General features: G+C 34.4%; 1 protein-coding gene across 1 annotated transcript in view; it reads left to right on the top strand.

The window, feature by feature from the left end:
* LOC133200800 (epidermal growth factor receptor substrate 15-like 1) overlaps positions 1-19,947 on the top strand; it is a 60,915-nt gene extending 40,968 nt beyond the window's left edge. Inside the window, exon 6 of the mRNA XM_061336602.1 lies at positions 19,837-19,947. Coding sequence (XP_061192586.1) covers positions 19,837-19,900 — 64 coding nt within the window. The 3' untranslated portion in view covers positions 19,901-19,947. The remainder of the gene's footprint in view (positions 1-19,836) is intronic.
* Positions 19,948-24,557: the final 4,610 nt, after the last annotated feature.

Below are 24,557 nucleotides of genomic sequence, written 5' to 3'. Positions count from 1 at the left end.
GCGATGACAGGAATAGAACGAATGTAGCAGAGTACCAGTCTTTACCAAAACTAAATGCGCCACAGGCCCATAGGACCTGCCAGTCAATGAAAACCACAGGCCCCAAAGCAAATCTGGAGGCCCCCTCCATTTTCTGTACATTTACAAATATCAGAAAAAACTCTTCCTTATTCTTATGATTAATCTGATATTCAACTTTCTTGAAATGTTGTATATTGTTTAATATATCTGGAATGAGAATATAAACAAGTTACTAAAGTAGTGCAATTAGTATCTTCAATTTAATTTAAAGCTCTCTTTTTTAAAAGAAATCTGCAGGAGATAGCTCCTCTGAAATGGAGTGACACACTTTAGGCAAAGTTTCTTCTTCTTCTTCTTTTGTATTAAATATTTTAAATGCAATTGTAAATATATTTTTTGTATCTGAAATAGCTCATATAACACTTACTCTTTAGCTAATAGATTAATTGGAAATAATATAATGGCATATCTTCATGTATTTTGCATGAACAGAGGAATGAAGGAAATTTGGATTAAGAAAAAAAGACGATCGTTTTTAGGATAATAAGTCATGTACACTGCTAAATGAACAAGCATTCTGAGAGTATTGCATTAGCAATACTAGTCCCCTACCGGCAAGTGTAATCTGGTTCCCGTTAAAAATGGAAAATGCCATAAATCCGTCAAAAATCAATGAAGCGGGACGAAATGCAAACTTGACGTATAACTAATCAAGGTAAAGTGACTTGCCAAATATCAGCTCAATATTTGAAAGCGTTTAGAAGAAAATTGCGGAAAACCCCTAAAAATTGAAAAGGTCGTAATTCCGTCAAAAATCAATGAAGCGGAACGAAATGCAAACTTGGTCTGTAACTCATCAAGATACACTCACATACCAAAAATCAGCTCAATATCTGCAAGCGTTTAGGAAAAAAATGCGGAAAACCAAGTGGGACAGACTGACAGACAGACAGAGGGACAGACAGACAGACGGACGGACAGACTCAGAGGAAACCTATAGTCCCCTCCGGTTTCACCGGTAGGGGACTAATTAATTAAAGGAGTCAAACAGCTTTGTTTTTTAATTGGTTTGGATTTTATAGCGACAATTTAGCTTTAAAATTTGGGCCTTAAAAAATTCTGCAGGCCCATCGGACTTCTTTGGTTTTTGACTTTACTGGTCATCAGTCAATTTTACCGGCCTCGGACCTGTGGGTTTTGGTAATGACTGGAGTACATAGTGTAAAAAAACATCAAAGTGGCGGGACCGCTCCACATTGGGTCAAGTAACAAACAAGAGTTACAATCAAGAGCAATAACTCTTAACACTGTATACACAAGAAAGACAACTCTTCGTTCCACTACAATGATATTCTTCAGTCAGTCATTAAGTCCGTTGGAGACAATGTAAAATGTCTACAACTAGATAGAGATCTCTGGCGCATTTACCTGAAAAAACAAGGAATGCAGACAAAAATGACTTCGAGAGGGATTCCATTTTAAGAATCAAACAGTTTCAGTATATGATTCAATTAACTCGCTTGTTTTGAATTTTCTGCCATCCGACAAAAATTCAAAATAAGCGAGTTAATTGGTCTGTAGAGACAACTATAAATGGATAAAATATACAGTTTGGTTCAAAAATATGTTTAAAATTGTGGAGTGAAAAGTAGTTGATTGATAAATGCTGGAAAGTGGAGAAATTCTCCCCAACCGTGCGTAGAAAATCTTGCGCCATAAATTGCACCATATTTGCATTACGGGATCTGTAGCGTAATGGTCAAAGACTAATACATAAAACCATAACGCTTCAGTTCTGCAGCTATGACTTACTGAAAATATATTCCCTTAATGCAAGGGGATTAAATGACTACTATAAACGTACAATTTTATATGATTGGCTCCAGGATCTAGATATTGATATTGTTCTTCTTCAAGAAACTCATTTTGTTGAATCAAAAGAATATGTTTATAATGCTAGATGGCGTAGCAATAGTTTTCATTGTCTTTCAAATTCTTCCGCTAGTCGAGGAGTTTCTATTCTCATTAGAAATGGTTTTCCTTTTGAATTTATTAATTGTCATAAATCAGCTGATGGTCGCAAGATTATACTTAATATTAGAATTAAGGACGAATTGTATTGTTTTGTGAATCTTTGTGCCCCATATAGGGTGCTAGATAGAAAGGAAATTTATATAACAATAAAATCCTGGGTAAGGAAATTTGCTCTCAGTACGGATAATTTGTCTATTGGCGGATATTTGTAATTGTAAAAAAGATGAAAAAAAATCAATGTTTTGACACGAGTATACATCAACTTTCCTCTCTAATTAAACAATTACACTTGATTGACACATGGAGAAATCTAAATGAAAATAAACCAGGATCCACACGGTGCAATGCACAAAATGTGCCTAGCAGTCTAATAGATTATATTTTAATTTCAGATAACTTTCTTCTCTCCACTGATCCAATGACTCTCTACAAATTGTCCACAAGTCAAACAAAATAGAATTAGTGATCATCTTGGGCTGAGAATAGATTTCATTTTAAATATAAATAAAAGAGGGTCAGGATATGGAAAATGAACACGTCCCATTAATTAGATAAAGAATACAATTTTCAACTTTAAAAAATGCTGAAGAAAAAAGACTCAGAAATACAAGCATTCTGAGAGTATTGCATTAGCAATACTAGTCCCCTACCGGCAAGTGTAATCTGGTTCCCGTTAAAAATTGAAAATGCCATAAATCCGTCAAAAATCAATGAAGCGGGACGAAATGCAAACTTGACGTATAACTAATCAAGATAAAGTGACTTGCCAAATATCAGCTCAATATCTGAAAGCGTTTAGAAGAAAATTGCGGAAAACCCCTAAAAATTGAAAAGGTCGTAATTCCGTCAAAAATCAATGAAGCGGAACGAAATGCAAACTTGGTCTGTAACTCATCAAGATACACTCACATACCAAAAATCAGCTCAATATCTGCAAGCGTTTAGGAAAAAAATGCGGAAAACCAAGTGGGACAGACTGACAGACAGACAGAGGGACAGACAGACAGACGGACGGACAGACTCAGAGGAAACCTATAGTCCCCTCCGGTTTCACCGGTAGGGAACTAAAAAGAAATTAGTTGTCCACATGAGCAATAGAAGACTATGAATATTTAATAAAAGAATTCTAAATAGATTTTTTTTGTACACAAAAAAGGTAGCTGCCTGAAACGCAAAGTTAAAACTATAGAAAGAAAAATTAGAGACATTAAAAATCGACCTTCTCATGAAATAAATAACAAAGAAAAACAGAAGCTTGAAAAAGAATTAAACGAAATTTGTGAAAAAAAATCAAAAGGTGCATATATCAGGTCTAAAGCTAACTGGATTAAATATGGAGAAAAATCACCTCGTACTTCTGAAAATTTAGAACGTAAGCGCAAGCAAAATAATGTTATAGAAAAAAATAACTGAAGGTGAAAATTCTGTATATAGCAATAATGAAATTTTAGGAACATTATGTGATTTTTATGAAAACCTATATACGTCTTAAACCCCACATGAAGAAGAAATTAAAAGCTTTATTTCCGAAACTGAAATTTCCTTAAAATGAACAGATTATGAAAAAAAAAAATTATTGTGATAATATACCCACAATGAAGAAATGTGAAGAAGCTATCAAAAATATGAGAAATAATAAATCACTGGGGTTAGATGGGATATCTGTGGAGTTTTATAAACTCTTCTGGAACGACGTAAAAACGTACTTCCATGATGCATTACTAAAGTCATTTGAAGTGAAGAGCTAACAGCGACACAAAAGTTGTCAATAATAAGTCTTATACACAAAAAAGGTGATAAATCTAATGTTGAAACTACAGACCTATTAGTCTAACTAACTGCAACTACAAAATTTTAACATTTGTTATAGCGAAACAACTACAAAAAATTATTTCAAAACTTATGGACAATGACCAATCCGCATAAAAAAAAGGCAGATAAATTGTATGTAATGCTAATGTCAGATTGATTCAGGATATTTTTGATTATTGTGAAGACCAAAATGAAAATGGAATTTTTCAATTTTTGGACTTTGAAAAAGCGTTTTATACTGTCGAATGGGCCTTTATGTTTGAGACGTTGGACCAAAGAAGATGGGCGTGTTTGGCGTGTGATCTGCAGGAATAAGGCGTACGAAACATTTACAGTTTAAATGTCTACGATTTGGTCGGCTGACCACAGCTGGACATACTTTACAGAGTCACGCACATGGGAAAATGTTCCATTTAGTTTTAAATACTTTGCCAAAGAACGACGGCGCTTTTGATTGGCATTCGGCAGGAATCTGGGCACACTTGAAAAGAAAATTTCATTGATCTATCAAACGAAATTTTAGCACTCTTTTGATCATTTGGGTTCCTGTGAAATAGGAAAGGGAAATATTTTCCCGAAATTGTATTTTGATTTGCTAAAAAATGACTTGAAAATAGGCTAGATGATTCATTTGGTACAAAATGTCACATTTTTAAACAGGTTTTTCTAAAATTTGCTATCTCTGGGTCATCTCTCCATGATTTTCAAACGTTATTTGTATGAATTTTAATTCAAAGAAACAAACAATCATTTGTAAAAAATGGAGAGAATACCCAGAGACCATAAATAATGAACTTTTTCCAAAAAAATTCCAATGTGTAAATGCGGTGCTTTATTGTCGTTTTAAAAGCCAAATTGTACGTGTAGCCGTGATAGCTCAGTAATATGCGTTACCCGTTCAATGCAAATGGAGTCGAAAACTTTTTGGTTCGATCCTCGCATGGAGCGTTAATAATTTTTTTTTAATGAAAGCAATCAATTCTTTTGTCAGTTTAATATTTTTGTCCTGATTTATTTTAAAATGGATATATTCTTGTTCTGTTGCATCAAGAGCGAAAGCAATTCTTCCAACCTACTACATATAATACTTTAATATACACAGTCATGTACTTGTAATTGCATTTAACTATACCCTTATTATCTTGTAGGTGTTTATTATTTATGTGAAGCATTACTATCTTAAAGTTTGATTATTAATTAGATAAGCGGACCTAAATATTACAATTTGACATGTTATTTCATACTAAATATAACATGTTATACTAAATATGACATGTTATTTCATACTAAATATAACATTTTCCTATGTGCGTAGCTTTGTAAAGCCTGTCCAGCTGTGGTCAGCCAACCAAATCGTGGACATTAAACTATAAATGTTTCGTACACATGATTCCTGCAGATCACACGCCAAACACGCCCATCTTCTTTGATATATCAGTCCGCTTATCTTAATAATTACTACATCTAAAACTTTATAACACTTCACATCAATAATAAACACATATAGGATATAGTTAAATGCAATTACAAGTACATACTTGTATATATTAAAGTATCAGTAGGTTGGAAGAATTGCTTTCGCTTTCGGTGCAACAGAACCAGAATTTATCTATTTGAAAATAAATCAGTTCATAAAATTAAACTGACAAAAGAATTGATTGTTTGTACTAAAAAAAATATTAACGCTCCATGCGAGGATCGAACCAAAAATATTTCCTTTTCATTGCACTGAACGGGTAACGCATACTTCTGAGCTATCACCGCTACAAACACTTTAAGGTTTTTAAAGCGACAATGAAGCACCGCATTTACACATTGGAATTTTTTTGGAAAAAGTTCATTTTTTATCGTCTCTGGGTCTTCTCTCCATTTTTTACAAATGTTTGTTAGTTTCTTTGAATTAAAATGCGCACAAATAACGTTTCAAAATCATGGAGAGATGACCCAGAGATAGCAAATTCTTAGAAAAACCTGTTTAAAAATGTAACATTTTGTACCAAATGACTCAACTAGCCAACTTTCAAGTTCTTTTTTAGCAAATCAAAATACAATATCGGGAAAATATTTCCCTTTCCTGTTTATCAGGATCCCGATACATCAAAAGAATGCTAAAATTTCATTAGACAGATCAATGAAATTTTCACTTTTCAAGTGCGCCCAGATTCCTGCCGAATGCCAATCAAAAGCGCCCTCGTTCTTTTATCAAATGGATTAAAATAATGCATCACAATCCAAAATTCAGAGTTAAAATTAACGGTTTTATATCCAGAACATGTAACACGATAAGATGTATACGACAAGGCTGTCCAATATCCGCTTTATTATCTATAATAACAGTTGAAATGCTAGCTATACGTGTTAAATCCTCGGAAGATATACACTGTTTCAAAATTGGCAATAACAACGAGATCAAAATGTTACAACATTAGACGATTCAACAAATCCACTTAAAGACATATAATCTGTAAAACATTTTGTTCAAGTAATAAATAAATTTTCAAAAGTAGCTAGGCATAGATTAATCGGAATGTATATTGCTTGGGTCCTTTAAAAATTCATGTAACAGAATAGAGAATATAAAGGTAACCAACGAAACAGTAAAAATTCTAGGTGTATACGCAGGACACAACAAAGAAAAATGCTTAGAAAAAAATTGGCAAGATAAAATTGATAAAATTTCTGAAACATTAGATTTGTGGTAAAAGAGAAAGTTGACAATTTTTGGGAAAAAGAAATAGTTAACATATTATGTATTTCAAAACTACAATATAACGCAACTATTCTGCCTAATCCACCGAAAAAATTATTAAATAAATAAGTAGATTAATTTTTAACTTTGTTTGGAATAATAAATACCGTATAAAAAGAAACACACTTATAGGAAAGGAAAAAGAAGGCGGAATTGACATTATTGATGTTGAATCTAAATTTCAGGCATCCAAAGCATCTTGAATTCCAAGATTACATAATACGAAATCTAGTCTTGCATCTTTTTTAAATCATTTATTTTATAAAGAGACATTATCAATGGAATACATTTTAAAAACTAATCTAACACATGTAGATGACTATAAAGAACTAAAATATCTCCCTAAATTCTACAAAGAATCAATTTGTGCTTTCAATGCAATCAAAATTATAAAAGATCTACCAAATATATCCACGGACGATAAGATATATATATATATATATTACTCAAAGCTGAACACGATTCGTAAAAGAAATTTGTCCGCCATATTCAATTGTTCACTCGCTATATCTGAGGGCCCCTATATAAAGCCACTCACTTAGTCACTTTTCAGTGTAATCAGTCGTCACTGGTGTAGACGGACGTATACTAGACAGCACTCGGTAGCGACAAAAAATAACTGTGTACTTCTTCTATAAAGGAAAGTAATATACCAAAGAAACTTACAACAGTTGCACAGGTGAGTGCAGTATACAGAAAACCCCCACAAATACACTAAACTGCAAGAAAATGTAAACAAAGGTAATTTAAGATAACCAGCACGAACACATGTCGCCATTCCACGCCGATATCCGTGACAATAAAGCAAGCAGGTGTAACGAATGCAAAGGGTATACCCTGATGCTGATACCGTAGATAGTATTATCGAAAATGGCGTGTGCCTATTTCACCCCTACTAATGTGTTCGGAACCTTTTATTTTTCGGTTTTCTGCAAATTATAAAACTCGAGGAGTTCAGAGTAGCTCTGACAGTAGCTCTGGCGAGATTTAGCGAGACTACAGCGAGATAAGGTAAATTATTCAGGGAAATGTGGCTAGGAAGTGACTTCCACGTGGAGATATCGTAAACAGAAAAGTTATGTTGCGTTTCAGTTTTCACCACTGTATCTGTAGAAATGTACTTCAGTCTCTCTTGAATTCATTCAAACTTCAATAAGTATTCCTAATGAAATTATTTTCTGCAGTTATGTATTAAAATTTCTTTTTGGACAAAAATACTTGCATGGAAACTGGGACTATATTTTTTGACGTCAGATTAGCAAATAAGGTACCAACATGGCTTAAACTGAAAAATCAGCTGAATGAGTTGCATTGCTTTGTGTGGGTTACTACGGATACTACAGGAATTTTACGCTTGGGAAATCGGAAAGGCACAAAGATCGGAAAGGCACAAAGAACATTTTTTTCATGCAGTTCGGAGATGAAAAGTAGTAATCTGTCCATTTTTATTCTGTTATTCCCATGCTCACAATTACAAACAATTCATTTGTTAAATAAACGTGGAATTCTAGCTTTCTCAAAGCCGAATGTAAGGCGATTCAATTGCGTCTGTATTCCTTTGTTGTACTATCGGTGAATACAGTTGTCAGGTGGATTCCCTGGTCAAAAACACATGTGATCACGGGTATTGTCATGTAAAAAAAACTTTGTTGTCCATTTAACTGTTTAAATACCTAAGCGATGCTGCTCGTTTTCATTAACCTTGAAGTGCTGGTGTTCTGAACGTGGCAAAGACTACATTTTATTACATACATTTTCTAGTTAACAACATAACAACAAATTGCAAACGCCTGTGACATCTTTCATAGTTTCTAATCGTTGTATTTTTTCATAAAAACAGAAATTATTATTATTATTATTATTTTGAATTGGTTTTTGCAGTCCATTTAATATCGATCGTAGATTGACCTGAACCACGTGTTCGAAGTAAAATGTGAACATGTAGTTGTCCAGTAAACCAGTAAACGTTGCTATTCATTCAACGATTGGTCATTTGTTCGTGGTAAGTTCCTCTGTGCACATTACTAACAATAGCCATATAAGGTAAACAAAGGTTTGTCATTGTAGAAGATATTACACTTTTTTTTCTACCAGCGTATTGGTCGTTTTTGGAAAAATTGTCACTACTGAGCTCCAGTTTTCGGGGTAAATTATCACAAAAGCGAAGATTAAATGGATTGTGATTTTAACCCCCCCCCCCAACAACCCGGCCTTTTCTGTTTAAAATCATGAAAATCTTGAAAATATCTCAGAGAGGTCTGGAAACACATTTTATATAGGACATATTTTTAAAAGAAGCAGACTATAGCAATTTCCTGTTTACTGCCAATTTTATTTATAAAACCGGTTCTACCCTATAACCTTTGAATGGATCAACCTACACCACTTGTCTTGAATTTAAATCACAACAACATTAGTAGGGGTGTATTTACGAGTCGTGTTCAGCTTTCATTCTAGATTCGTCTAAGAGTACAGCATTTAAATGATCAGGAGAGAAGCGTAAAACACAGCTTTAGCTAGTTATAGCAGTGTTAATAGTGAGGTGTCTAATATCTTCTCCAGCAAACTCCAGGATGACCTTCATGAACATTTTCGGAATCTCACACATCTGACATCGCACTACAGACAGCGGACTGAAAAAAAAAAAAAATTACGGAGAGCGTATAGAAATATGTTTTTAAAATTACCTAACATTTACCTAAGAATTTTTTCTCAATATCTCTAACATCTATTAAAACGAATAGATTTAAAACAATTAAATAGATCAGAATTGCATAGATTGGTAAAGAAAAAATAATAAAAGAGCTCGAGGATTGTAAAATTTTTTAGAAAAGGTGAAAAAGGGAGAATTGTAACTGTATATATGTTACTGGATTTTAAGATGTGATAGACAAAAATAAAACTTAATATTTGATTAATATTCTTCAGCATCAAGTCGTTCAAAACTTTTCGAAATCTTTCCACTGCACAAGAAAAAGGAAATTAACTGATTTTTATTTTTATTTCAACACTTTATACACATTAGCTCGGTTGAGATAATAAACTAACATTTTCTTTCTTTTTTTCCTTTCTTTCTTTTTTCTCTCTTTTTTTTAAACAATAAATCGGATTTGAAAAGAAAAATTAAAAAAAAAACACAACGAGGAATTAAAATTTGCTAAGTTCGATTTGAAAAATCCAGAAGTACATTGATAAGCTGACTTTATTGAGTAATTTTAAAGAAATCAAAATTTAATGAAAGGAAACAATTATGAAATTTTCCTTGTACCCAATGGAAACCTCAAGGTAGCATCAGATTCCATATATCCTGACTAACATATCACATTTGGCCCGCGTTTTCCAACAAAAATGTAATTGTTTAGTTTTTGACGGGGAATATGATTGTGAATTAAAGTTTTAAAATCGGTAGTTATAGTTCAAAGCCCAGTGCTTTTGGTTTCTTTGGTTCCCCCTTTAAAAGATCTGGATCCACGCCTGATATGTAGAGTACGAAATAAGTTGTATGTGATACAATATTTACGTTCAAGACACTGATCATAACATGTTATTGTTTATCCAAAGTTACCTTTTATTTCCTGAGAGGTACTTTTTTTTTCCTTTAAATCCATTGTTGTATGTCTACAAACAATTACTGAAACAAAATTTGTCATACAATATATTTTTTAGAGTGATGCCATAACTTACTCTGACAGATCTTTCCTTTTATAAAGATTATGCGCTCGCTAAGGTGTCTGTCACAATTAACGTCCAAACATGGTTTCATATATTTTAACATACTATTTTTCGCTATGTAAATAACTAACTTAAATGACATAACTGTGCTCCATAACATTTTATTTGTTCAGTAGAATTTACTTCGCAGCTATGTTAAGGCTTCCCGAAGCTTTAAAATGCGCTCAAAACACAATATGCCATTGCGAGGTCGGTTTTGGTTTTAATTTATAAGTATTGAACTTTTGTACTTCCAATTTATATAAAGGGTTTCCTCGGCTATATATTAGCATATTTGTTATGGTATCACATGACTTTGTTGATCACGTGACGGTCATTTATAATTTTTTGAAGTGTTTCATATAAATCGCTTCGGCGCAGCTGATTAACACAATAATTATTAACATTTTGTTATATAAATAAACTCATTGTATCCTTGTGTATCCGAAATGTGCTTGGGAAAAGTCATAGTATTACTTGGGTAAAAAATATTTCCTGAGAAATTCAACTTACCTACAAATTTGAGGGTATTTTCCACACAATATCGTAATCTGTATTAAAACAAAGCCAACATACATTTTTCCCAAGCAAGATTCAGTTAGAGAACAACCCCTTCTTACAGATTTCCACAAAAATTCTCAGATTAATCCTCATTAATCACCCGCGCCAGACTCTTTTATACACACAAAATAAATTCTACCTCCAACCACGGGTATAAAACAGAGTACGTTTCAAAAGTATATTTTTCATAAGCATTTTGAACATGATGAATTTCAATCAAGGGTAGGTAAGTGGTGTATTTTTAAAATATTCGGACATATAAGACTTAAAAAACCTTTAACGACCCGTGAATTTTGCAATAGCTATCTAGCATTTTACTTGCAGTTTGAAATAAAGTGTAAAGTTCATGACACTCTCCCCGTCATAACACCCCAAGTTTGCAGTGACCTGACGTCATTTTCCATTATGACGTCATATTTTGGTAGTTCAGAGATGAGAAGGCACAGAGTGCACTGTCATATTCTACGGGAAGCCTTAACCTACCTGCGTTGGCGGGTTTAAATCCCCTGCCGTTTTGTAGTCAGTTTGGATGTAACAACGCAGCTCTGTCAAGGCTGCATAAAGGGGACGGGGCCTAATTTACACGGGAAGAAATTAATGTGACATCACACAAATATAGCAATTCCACACAATAACAGAAAATGAAATGGTCTTCGATTCCAAATTGCATAAGAGTAATGAACTACATCAAAACTTACAACTTCATTCAATTTTGTGGCTAGTTAAATCCCACACAGCAAGATATAAGCAAGTCACTGATCGCAATGCAACCGTCGACATGACGTCATCATGGTAAAATTTGATGTGCAGTGAGAGGCGGATCAAGTACGCCTTAACAGTGCTGCGAATTGAGTAGAACAGACAGACTTGACTTTCTCGAGTATTTACAGTAGTATTCTTCAAAAAGATACAGTATTGACCAGACTTTCACATTTCTTCTGAGGTAAGTTTGTTTTATTAATTTAAAGGTTTTATCTTATACAGTTTTCTGAAATGGCCAAGGACCTTAGTTCTTAATTTTGATGTAAATTATGTGATTGAGAAGTATGTGCATTGCTATCATTTCAAGTATTATTCTAATAGTATACGATTATATTAAAGCATGTAGTAGCTACAATGCATGGTGCATTACCCAGCTCTTAGAGCTCCAGATATAGTCAAGGATGATAGCAAACCTGAGGATATACAGCGTGAACAACAAGCTGATCCATCACTTGAAACAACACGTTGGAATGCAAAAGAAGGCCGAATATCGCTCGATGGGAGGGTAAAATGGTTAGAAGAGAAAGGTATTTTGTATAAGGAGTATCAAGAATCTGACAAAGAAGGAGGTAAGATCTTTTTTCAGCTCATAGTACCTTCTAAATATCGAACGATTGTTATGAAGCTAGCACATGAATCAGTTATGTCATGTCATCTAGCAACAGGTAGGACTATATCGAGAATTTTGTCAGAATTCTTTTGGCCAGGTATGTAATGAAATGTATGGAGCTAACGAACATTATTCAAGCTCAAAAGTCCATTAAACAATAAAAATTTCGGAGCAGAGCAAACACGGACCTCTAAAACATCAGAGGTGGGATCAGGTGCCATGGAAGAGTGAGCATCCCTTGCCGACCGGTCACATCCGCCGTGTGCTTCTTGTCATGATCGGGAAATGACTGAAAAATCCTTAGACAATTCAGTGTGTAAATAATAGCATAACAATTAGTATTGAAAACCTCAGTCAGCATTTGCCTTAATGATAAATTGTATTTGCTGACAAGGTCATTGTACCGACCATAGAACTTACGAAATGACGACTATAAACGAGACAGCTGTTATTCTTGTTTCATCAACTTGTTTGTCAGTAACTTACCTCGCTTTAGAAATTGTTCATACGTAATGCATCCTCTTGCGTATCAAATCAACTGAGAGATATAAACCCCGTATGCAGGTGATGAAGGTATATTGCTGCATAAGTAAGGGAAGTTGACGATTGAAAAGTTAAAGTCATCACGTTTATCATAAAGCTTGGTTGTTTGATTACCATTAAAGTCTTTTTCAAGTAAAATTTCCAAATATGAAACAGATGTGTAAGACTCTGTGGTATCTTTTATTTCAAGCACACTGAGATATATCGTATCGACATAAGAATGGAAATAACCATTGTTAATTGACAATACGTCGTCGATATATCTAAATGTCGAGCTGAAGGTCACAGCAAGTGTTTTCTTCTTTTCACGTATAAGATTTTGAACAAATTCTGTCTCATATGAATACAAAAATAGGTCTGCTAATAACGGGGCGCAATTGGTACCCATGGGAATTCCAATAGATTGTTGGAAGACCCGGTCTCCAAAAACCACATTGATATTGTCAATCAGAAACTCAAGCATTTTTTAATATCATCTTCAGAGTATTTGTGTGTACAATCAGAATGTTTTTTAACAAAATAATTTTGCAAATGACCAATGGCAAGGTAAGTAAATTTACGAGTTCCATTTTTATTGAAAAAGCAGCTCTCAATGATATCAAAAAGCCTGGACTTTAATTTATCATGGGAAATGGTTGTATATAAAGTTGAAATGTCGTAAGTTCTTATGTTGTTGATTTTGGTAAAATTTTGAGATTTCAAATTTTCCTAAAGTTCCTTGGAATGTTTAAGCATCCATATCTGATATACACCACTTCTCGAATATATTGTTGCACCGTACTCCTGAAGTTTCTCCTTCACTACTGTTTTATCTTAGTGAGGAGTAAAGAAACAGGCTTGGTAGAACATTTACTGGAACCCGCTATGTATCTTTGTAAGGATTTTTATGAAGTTTCGGTATCCAATGTAGATATGGTAATTCAAATTCATGTTGGTTGTTGGAATATTAAAAATATTCGAAACTGACATATGATTTTGAAGAATTTCCTCTTCAGAAAGGGAGCTATGGGTATAAGTTGGATTACCACTTGTTAAATTAAATCCCAATTCCTCTAAAATACACAATTTAAATAATGAGCCTTACAAAGACAGTGTTGTTACCTGCTTTGTCAGCAGGGACCAGTACCTTCTGATCGTGTAATCTATTTAATTCTTTTTTCACTTCTGAATTATTGAACACAGAAGGATAGAAGCATTTTGCCTCTCAATCGCTTAATGTGAGATTTTCACATACATCCGATACATTTAATCCATTCTGACAACGTGTCAAAGTCTTCTTTTTCATGTCTAGCCCATCGTCTGGCGTACTCTTCTGGAGAGTCCATAATATTTATGAAATTTTGACGCCAGTTAAAAGATCGGGGTTCTGAAGTCAAACGGTTCTGTCAATCATGTGATACCTTCCAGAGAACTGTTTCAAAAGGTAAGGTGAGCAGAGTCCCGCTGGATAAAATGCCTCTGATTGATGTACCATTCCAGAGGGTGGCAGTGGTTACATCCGTCAACAAATAAAGGTAATCGATTTATGTTAACCTTAGTAGATTATGCAACAAGATAACCAGAGGCTATAGCGCTCCCAGGTATAGATACTGAAAGGATTGCAGAGGCTTTGTTAGAAATATTTTCTAGTATTGGGGTACCAGAGGAGGTTCTTACAGACATGGGTACACATTGTACGTCGGGACTCATGATGGAAGTAAGTAGGCTAATTTCAATGAAACAGCTGACGACAACCACCGTACCACCCCATGCGCAACGGGCTAGTGGAAAGGTTTAACGGTACGTTGAAACAGATGTTAAAAAGGATGTGTATTGATCGACCAAAGGATTGGGACAAGTATCTGCCAGCCGTCCTTTTTTTTCTTATCGTGAAGTACCAGTACAAGAAAGTTTAGGCTTCTCTCCATTTGAGCTAGTGTATAGTCGCACTGTTCGAGGACCTATGACGATTCTCAAAGAACTTTGGACAAAAGAAATACAGGATTCATAGGTAAAATCCGCTTATCAACATGTATTTGATCTCAGAGACCGGTTAGAATCAACCTGTGAACTGGCCCACCAGAACCTGACGAAAGCATCTAAGAGACACAGAGTTTACTTCGAAAAGAAAGAAAGAAATCGTAACATGAAGCCAGGTGAGAAAGTTTTAGTTCTACTACCTACTGTCAGTAATAAGCTGCTAATGCAGTGGAAAGGGCCATACCAAATTGTCAAGAAGATAGGTAATGTTGAATACCAATTAGACATAAATGGGACATGCTAATTTGTAGAAAGGTTATAATGAACGTTCAGAACCAGTGGTAAGTTCTGCTATGTCTGTTGTCTGTTCAGATCAAATTGATGAACCAGACCACGAAGATGAACAAGAAGGGTATGTAGAAACATGTAAAGTAGAAACATACAAGGATGTAAATTTGAACCTAGACCTGAGCAAGCAGGAGAAGGAAAAGTTGATGGAACTTCTACACAGTTTTAGTGACGTTTTGAGTGACAAACCAGGTCACACCCATGTATTAAAACACGACATACAGACAACTACAGACAAACCAATTAGAGTTAGTCCAAGGCAGATTCCATTTGCAGTGATAGAAATAGTTAAGGAAGAAGCAAGTAAAATGTTGGAAAAGAATCAGAAAGTCTTTATTCGTCTCCTACTGTATTGGTAGTAAAGAAAGACAACACGTATCGGTTTTGTGTTGATTTCAGGGGACTTAATCGCAGAACTGTTTTTGAAGCAGAATCAATGCCAGATGTGGATGCTATATTTGCAAAATTGTCAGGTCACAAGTTCTTTTCACGTTTAGATCTTTCTAATGGTTATTGGTAAGTGCCACTTACTCAGTTTGCTCGTCCTTTAACTGCTTTTCAAACTCCTCTTGGACTTTTTCAGTTTACAAAAATGCCATTCGGTTTAGTAACTGCACCAGCGACCTTTTGTCGACTTATGCGTGAAGTTTGCACAATGTTCCAAACGTTGATAATTTCATTGACGATATTCTTATATTCACTTACACGTTTGATCAACATGTTCTTGTGCTTTCGGAAGTGTTTCAGCGTCTACGTGCAGCAAACCTTACAGCTAGGCCAACCAAATGTTCAGTAGCTTACAAGGAACTGGAGTGTTTAGGACACATCGTTGGAGGTGACAAAGTGCAACTTCATCCCGACAGGATATCAGCAATACAACAGGCAAGTCGTCCAACTACCAAAAAGCAACTGCGATCCTTCCTGCGGTTGGTAATTTTTTACCGAAAATTTATTTCAAATTTTGCAAATATTGCACTTCCCTCAACAGATCTTACAAGGACATTTTCGTCAAATAAACGTCAATGGACTGAATCACAGAAAATTGCATTTCAACATTTCAAATCAGCCTTGACAAAGACACCAATATTGAAATTACCAGATATTTCAAAAGTTTTTATTCTTCAAACAGACGCCTCTGACAAAGGAAAAGGTGCAGTTCTTTTACAAGAGAAAGACGATATTAAGTTACCTATAGCTTATGCAAGCCGGAAGTTGAAACCGACGCAATTAAGTTTAAGACACTCATATTTACATCAGCCTATGCAGAGCTTCGGGAAAGCTATTATGACGTCACGTTAAAACAATACAAATAAATATCGATGAACAAATACTATATGTTCTTTTTAAAACATACTCAGATACTTTAGTTTCTCATAAATATTATAAAGATAAACGGATGTGCAACTTATGTTGTCAAAATAGCACTTTGAGTATATATATGTAGAATGAAAGCCAGGTTGATCTCGCTGTACTTAACTAAAATAGCGTCATTTCTTAGTTTGACACGCATTTTCTCTGTACTTGAGGCGTGGATCAAGCTATTATCGCAGTTAGTAAAAATAAAAATAAATACGGTACAAGCTTAATTAGACCAAAACTAAAGACATATTGTAAAATATATTAATCCCTATTTTGTTGTCAAACTAAATTGATAATGTGTAGACTTTATATATAGCCGTAGGGCGCACATTTGTACAGTAACGTGCTAGAATGATGGGGTCCAGCCCCTCGAAAATATCAAAAGTTCAATGATATCCGCTTCACTATAAAATCTGAATTATTAAACACGTGTAGCTATTATTACTGCTATTCTGAAAAGTGCTGGGAGCTTGTTGTGCATTGTTTATTTTTTCCGTAATGTAACATTATTCCAGTGCGTATTACATCTATGTGTGGAATTTGTAGAAAGACGGCTAAATTTTACACATTTCCTGAGCAAGAAAAAGATGCTCCCAGCACGTGTTGGAGACAGATCATCATCCACTGGTGTACCTTAACAGGACTAAGCTTGTAAATTCCAGACTTATATATAAGGTGGGCACTTCTTCCTCAGCCCTATAGATTTTGTATTATCGCAATAAGTGGGAAGGAAAACGTTGGAGATGATTATCTGAGTCGCCAGTAGTGAATCAGTGACAGTCAGAAACAAGTATATTATAAGAACAGTGTTTTTAATTATTTTTTCTTAATGAAAAAAAGAAAGAAAATGTATATACTATATATAATTTTTTTTACTTCGTACATTAATTGTTGAGCTGTAAAAGTACTTCGTACTTCATTAAATAGGGGAGGTGTGTCACAATTAGCGTCCAAACACGGTTCCATATATTTTAACATCAATGTAAATAACTAACTTAAATGTTATAACTGTGCTCCATAACATTTTATTTGTTCAGTAGAATTTACTTGGCGGGCTTAAATCCCGTGCCGTTTTGTAGTCAGTTTGGGTGTAGCAATTGAGTGGAGCAGACGGACTTGCTATTTACAGTAGTATTCTTCAAAAAGATACAGTATTGCCAGACTTTCACATCTCTTCTGAGATAAGTTTGTTTTATTAATTTAAAGGTTTTATCTTAAACAGTTTCCTGAAATGGCCAAGGACCTTAGTCCTTAATTTTGATGTAAATTATTTGAGTGAGAAGTATGTGCATTGCTTTCATTTCAAGTATTATTCTAATAGTATACGAGTATATTAAAGTATGTAGAAGCTATAATGTATGGTGCAAAGTATGTGCGTATAGTACCCAAATATTTCGTATATTTTATGGCGTTATGCAGTTAAATGCTTGAGTAGTTGCAGTAAAATGCAGTATGCAGTAAAATGCTTGAGTAGTTGCAGTAAAATGTAAAGTATACAGTAATGTTATGATATGCACGAGCACGAATTAAGTTATTATATTTTAAATACAATTGTTATAATGTATGTAATTTACAATAATTTTGTAGATCCCATTTGGTCCAGAAAGCCATTTAACCCAAACAACGATCCATTCTGAAATCTTAAATATGTATTTAGCCAATAAAATGTGATTAAGTTCAAAGAACTTAGTCCTTGCATTCCTTTTATGAGGAGACCGCTCGGCCTTCCTGCGACGGTATCTATATAAAGATGCAAGTCCTTTACAATTTCTATGTTCTTGAAGATCCCTGTTTTCTATTTGTAGTTGGGAAAAGGGTGCCACTGGAATTAAACAATTAAACAATCTCTCGGGCATTTTTTATTTATTTTAGAAAAAAAGTTGGCTGAGAACCCCCTCCCCCTTCAATACTACGTGCATGTGTACACGTGTACAGTATAGAGTAGTGTAAATCATACAAATAAGAACGAAATGTGATTATCGAGTACAATTGATCAAGACTAAAAGATATACATTGTATTTATATTATTTAAACTACTTTTTGACACGTTTCCTTACGTGAAAAATCCGCTGTCCGAAGTCAACTGTCGGGTGTCTGAGATTCCCGAAAATGTTCAGTACTAGGGCTACAGTAAGTACTAATACATTGTACAAGATCTTAGTACTAGAGATAACGGTAAGTACCAGGGCTGCTACAGAAAGTACTTATACATTGTACAACATCTAGGTACAAGGGCTACAGGAAGTGCTTATACATTGTATAAGATATCAATACTAGGGCATTGTACAAATTCTCAGTACTAGGGCTACAGTAAGTACTAATACATTGTACAAGATATTTGTACAAGGTATACAGTTAGTACTAATATATTGTACAAGATCTCAATATTAGGGCTACAAGTCAGTAACATCAGCAATTTCATCATTATAAGTGTGTTAACTGTGATTTGATTTCAGTACCGTGGCCCAGACAGTACCTTCATTAACTTCATCATTATAAGTTCATTAACTCTGACTTAATTTCAGTATGGTAGCCCAGTCAGTACCATTAGTAATTTCAGTGCATGGTCAGCCTTAGACGACTTTAAGGAGGACCCCTTCAAGAGTAAGGACGTGTTTGGGGCGACGCAGTTGGAGGAGGATCTGACCTATTTCAGAGTGATGACCCATTTAAAGAAGGTATACATTTATCTGTATACTATAGCAGGTCATAGAACATAGTTTTGAGAGGTACATAGAGAAAAAAGTAATATTTAGGCACATGGTCAACATTTCTCGCCAACTGACTTTTGCCAGAACTAACTACATGTATTTGATAAATGTCATTGTCTCAAATCGTAAAATTGGTCAAGAAAGTAAATTTTCTGAAGCCAAAAAATAAATGCTATCACATGAAACAAGTTCATCTTTTTCTTTGTTGTAGGTGGTGATCCTTTCAAGTCATCATTTGGTTGCGATCCATTCTCCTCTGACGATCCAATCAAATCCTCGGACACATTCAAGAGTTCCTCTAAGTCTGGAAGGGTTAGCACTTTCACTCTATTGTAAACCACCAGATGCGTGCACTTAAAAGATTTTTATGTTGTCTTTATGTGTTCAGTTGTACTTCTATCACTGTCTTTAGTTACAGGAATTTCATTAATAAAAACAATTCAAATCATTCCTAAGATAGTGAGGGTGTCCTAAAGCAAATCAGTGCATTTTCAAAGATTAGGAAGAAAAAAAAATTAGGCTTATTAAACTGCCTCTCCATAAATTTATTTTAAAAAAGGAAGGGGTGGGGGTTGAGGGTAAGACAAACAATGTTATTAAAAGGTTCATATCATGTCACGTCTTTGAAATTCTGACATTAGTTATCTGTTTTGTAGGAAGATCCATTTAATAGTATGGACCTGTTTGCATCATTTGGAGGTACAGATAATTCCAAATTAGATGTTTTTGATCCTTTTGGGAAAGGAGGATCCAGCACAAAACCAAGTGTAAGAAACGGAGCTTAGCATCTCTGGTGTCTGTACTTTTACCAAATCAATGAAAGACAATGGATTTTATTAGAGATAAATAAATTTTATAAAGTGCTGATAAAACCTTTTTCATTTTCATAAGAAGAATTATGACACGTGTTTCTTTACAGAAACCAGACAATCTATTTGGTGGTGACCATTTTGCACCTGAATCACATTCTCGACCTTCTCTGGAACCCAAGTCACCAGCTCCAGCTTTGACCCCCATCCCCCAGCAGAAGAAACAGCCTCCTCCAAGACTTACCCCTCCAAAAAACAGACAGTGATCCATTTGTTGGTGTGTTTTGTTTGGACATAAAGCTTTGACTTTGTAGTAGTGTTATGTATAATAGTACCTGTATCATAAAGTTGCATGAATTGATAAAGTTTACAGAGTGGATAGATCCATGTCATATTGTTTATGCTATCACTTTATAGTGAAGATACTGAAGGTGAAGGTTACATTGACTGACGTTATAGTCCTCAGGTTTTAAATTAGTATTGAATTGTCCGAGAAAATTACAATAATTATATCTAAAAGAGTTGTCATAACCCTGATCCAAAATACAAATTTTGCGGGGATTTCAGATTAATCTCTTAATACAAAATAAGCTGAGTTTTATAGGAATCTATTTAAACAAAAGCTTATTATATTACTAATCGTTGCTTATCTGTCAATTTTCCACTGATAAAATATTCCTATAACTGTTAATTTTTATGTCTGACCTGGTTAATTTTTATGTCTGACCTGGTTAATTTTTATGTCTGATCTGGTTGCAATTTGATGATGAAGGAGCCTGGAGTTGAGAAGTTATGAAAACTTATAAAGAGAGGGACCATGAGATTGGGGTGTGGGCAAAGATATGGAGGGATGTTCACACTTAGGGGCATGGTTTTGAGTGCTACATGATTATTTCTTCCTGTGACATCGCCAAAAACCCTCACAACTGTTGTAGAGGTATCTCATTGATTGTTATCAAATATAAACTGCTGATGGAAATTCCGTTAACACAACTACAACAATTATCAACTTGGGTCGTGTTCTTGGTTCATACAGTACAAAAGGTAAGGGGAGAGAACATGAGGAGATATATGAGTTACATTCCATAATGTTTTTGTGAAGATGTCAGCCACTGTTGTGTAATAAGGCAACAAATACCTTGTAAAGTGCAATATTTTAGTGATATGTAAGAAATATTATTGGATTAATTTTTAGAAATAGAAGTAATATAAACTAGTATGACCTAGGTTTGTATTGGTGTGTGATAATTGAACCTCTGGTAATGACGTTTTCTTACTTTATACCAGTCATACGGATAAACCACAAACTCATCATACTTGTTGAACAATGTTTAATCATAGTTTTATCTGTAATGTTTTTAATTTTCATGTACATAGTTACTTATATATAATATCTTGTCAATAAAATGTGCCAATCGTTTCAAGAAGTCTTTTTCAATTTCTTTTCATTAGAAAGAGGAGGAAGCATCGAATGAAATAGAAAGATAACGAATAGTGATCAAACTCAGCAATCCTGTAAACTATACAAATCATTCAGGTGATCAATGTATAACGACCATATTTTGTACCTAATAAATAAATGGTCCCATATTTCTATTCATTGTCGCATCTTGAAAATGTTATCAAATAAAAATACTCCACCAAAGGAATTTACAATATATTGATTATTGTCCAATTAATTACACCTTGAATTTTACATTGAAGGCTATGGATAGAACATGTGTTATTAAGATATTGTAAAAAGTAATTTGAATTTCATACAAATTTCTTGCTGAAAATATGCATAAACTCTCTTTTTATTGAATATTAAATAAAATGAATCACTTACCACAGATATTTTGACAAAATTAAAATTTTCTTTTTTTCATTAAAGGCAGATAACTCCAAAAACTTTTTAGGTGCAAAATAACCGGCTTCTTATATGTTATCAGTCATGTGAATTTGGTTCATTTTACTTTCATCGTTATCTAGCAATGCATTTTCAACTAGTTTAAAATTATTCAAAATTGTTCAAAATCCCTTCATTATACATTGAATACCTTAATGGGGGCAAAAACACGAACCCCTGGAAACATCAGAGGTGGCGACAGAACTTCATTTCTATTATGAATTCTGTCAAAGATTATGCGAGACGTAGTGCTAAATACGAAAAGGAAGATCTGAACACTTCGTCAAAATGCATTAAATGTTTTAGGACTTCAGATATATTTAAGAATGGTATAGAAATTTAAAAGGAAATATGCGAACCATCTATCCTTCCCATTTACTAAGTCGTAGGCGAACAAAGAATTAGAAAGACCACGTCAACAATATGTTATGGTTCCAGCCTACAAGGCTTGTAATAATATCGTCTTTGTTTGCAAGGCTCATTATTATAACTGTATTTTAGAAGAACTTAGTACATGTTTCACGCCTCGAACAAAGGATTTTTGCCCATACCAAATAACTTGGTACACTCCAAGCCAAGTGACCTGAGTGACCATGCTATTGTGTTCATAATTATTGAACCTATAATTGCCAATGTTCGGTAATGATCATTGTTGATCATACACCATGCGTCACACACCATGTCTCCACTGCATGGTATTGGTAAAAAAAAATTAAAATACATAAAACAACAGAAAAAACACATTTATTACACAAATACATGTAAGACAACAGAATTTTAATCATTAACTAAATAGACAATGTGATGTCTTTTCCATCCTTGCTGATAACAATAGTGTCAATGCATGACGGGATTGTCAACCTCAAAAGATTGCTAGGTTGACCTTTGGAAGTACATGCAGTCGATGTTGATGATGCAGTTGTGGCTGGAGCACTTTCCTCTCTATACAAAGCTGGGCTTTAGGAGTAGGAGGTTGCAGAGCATTTGAAATTTCCTTTTCTTTTTCTTCACATGCTCTTTTATAAGTTCTTACCGCAGAACTTATATGTCCGATGCGTCTCATCACCTCCTGCTACTCAAACCCAGCATTGTTCAGAGTGGAGCAGCAATATATCCTTCCTGAATGGTTCACAACTTTCTTGTCAATGCCAGCATCATCAAACAATGACTGCATGTACTAACCAAGGGTATTGACACCTATGATCTGGGAAGAATATTTTACAATATTTTCTTTTCTAAGGGGGACGGGTCCTCTAGAAAACGGTCCTTTATTTGGAATAGAAGACAGATATCGAATGAAAAGATCTACAACACATCGTGGATTTTGGGGACTACTAAACTGAGTGATAGTTTTGGGTGTAAATTTTCTGTCTTTAAGGCCACCTTTTACTGTTTTAGACATGAAGTCATTGAATAAGATTTGGTCTTGTGTAACAGTAAATTGTTGAGCATGAAGCCCTTTGTGCTCACATAAGCAACGTAATCCAAAGACCTTTGAATTGTAAAAAAAAAAATACACCATTACTCAAACCCTTTGAGGTTGTTTTTTTTTAATGACATCCTTTTACCATAATTAATTTTCATCATCAATTGTTAAGTTTTGTGTATGTTTCACGATACTCATGCCCCCGATACTCTCTCTTCCATGACAGCATCCAGTGTACCCCGGAAATTGGCAAAATTAGAGTCACTGAAGAAGTTTATGTCCGGACGATAATATTCTTCTCTTATGTGCCTCTGTAATGTTGTAGACTGTATTTGGAGGGTATTTGGATCTTAAAAAATCCATAGGTGAAGTTTTAATAAGACAGGCTTTAATTGAAAATTTTTGGTACTGGGTCCTGTACCCTTTCAAATGGGAACTCTTAATCCAAGAATAAAAACTGATTGCAAGGCCACCCCCCTTATGATAGTATTCTGTAAATCTGGCGACACCAGTTCTTTATAAAAACATTATATGTTCTTACCGCAGGTCTTCCAACAATCTATTGGAATTCCCATGGGTACCAATTGCGCCCCGTTATTAGCAGACCTTTTTTGTATTCATATGAAGCAGAATTTGTCCAAAATCTTGTACGTGAAAAGAAGAAAACACTTGCTGTGGCGTTCAACTCGACATTTAGATCTATCGACGACGTATTGTCAATTAACAATGGCTATTTTCATTCCTATGTCGATACGATATATCCTAGTGAACTTGAGATAAAAGATACCACAGAGTCTGACACATCTGTTTCATATTTGGATATTTTACTTGAAAAAGACTTTAATGGTAATCTAACAACCAAGCTTTATGATAAACGTGATGACTTTAACTTTTCAATCGTCAACTTCCCTTACTTATGCAGCAATATACCTTCATCACCTGCATACGGGGTATATATCTCTCAGTTGATTCGATACGCAAGAGCATGCTCTACGTATGTACAATTTCTAAAACGAGGTAAATTATTGACAAATAAGTTGATGAAACAAGAATATCAGCTGTCTCGTTTAAAGTCATCATTTCGTAAGTTCTATGGTCGATACAATGACCTTGTCAGCAAATACAATTTATCATTGAGTCAAATGCTGACTGACGTTTTTCATACTAATTGTTAGGCCATTATTTACACACTGAATTGTCGACGGATTTTTCCGTTATTTCCCGATCATGACAAGGAGCACACGGCGGGTGTGA

The sequence above is a fragment of the Saccostrea echinata genome, unplaced genomic scaffold (assembly GCF_033153115.1).
Source record: "Saccostrea echinata isolate AGI-Se365-2 ecotype Australia unplaced genomic scaffold, CSIRO_AGI_Sech_v1 ptg000041l, whole genome shotgun sequence".
Classification (NCBI taxonomy): domain Eukaryota; kingdom Metazoa; phylum Mollusca; class Bivalvia; order Ostreida; family Ostreidae; genus Saccostrea; species Saccostrea echinata.
The sequence above is the reverse complement of the archived record's forward strand: the minus strand, read 5'-3'. Positions and strand labels throughout refer to the sequence as shown.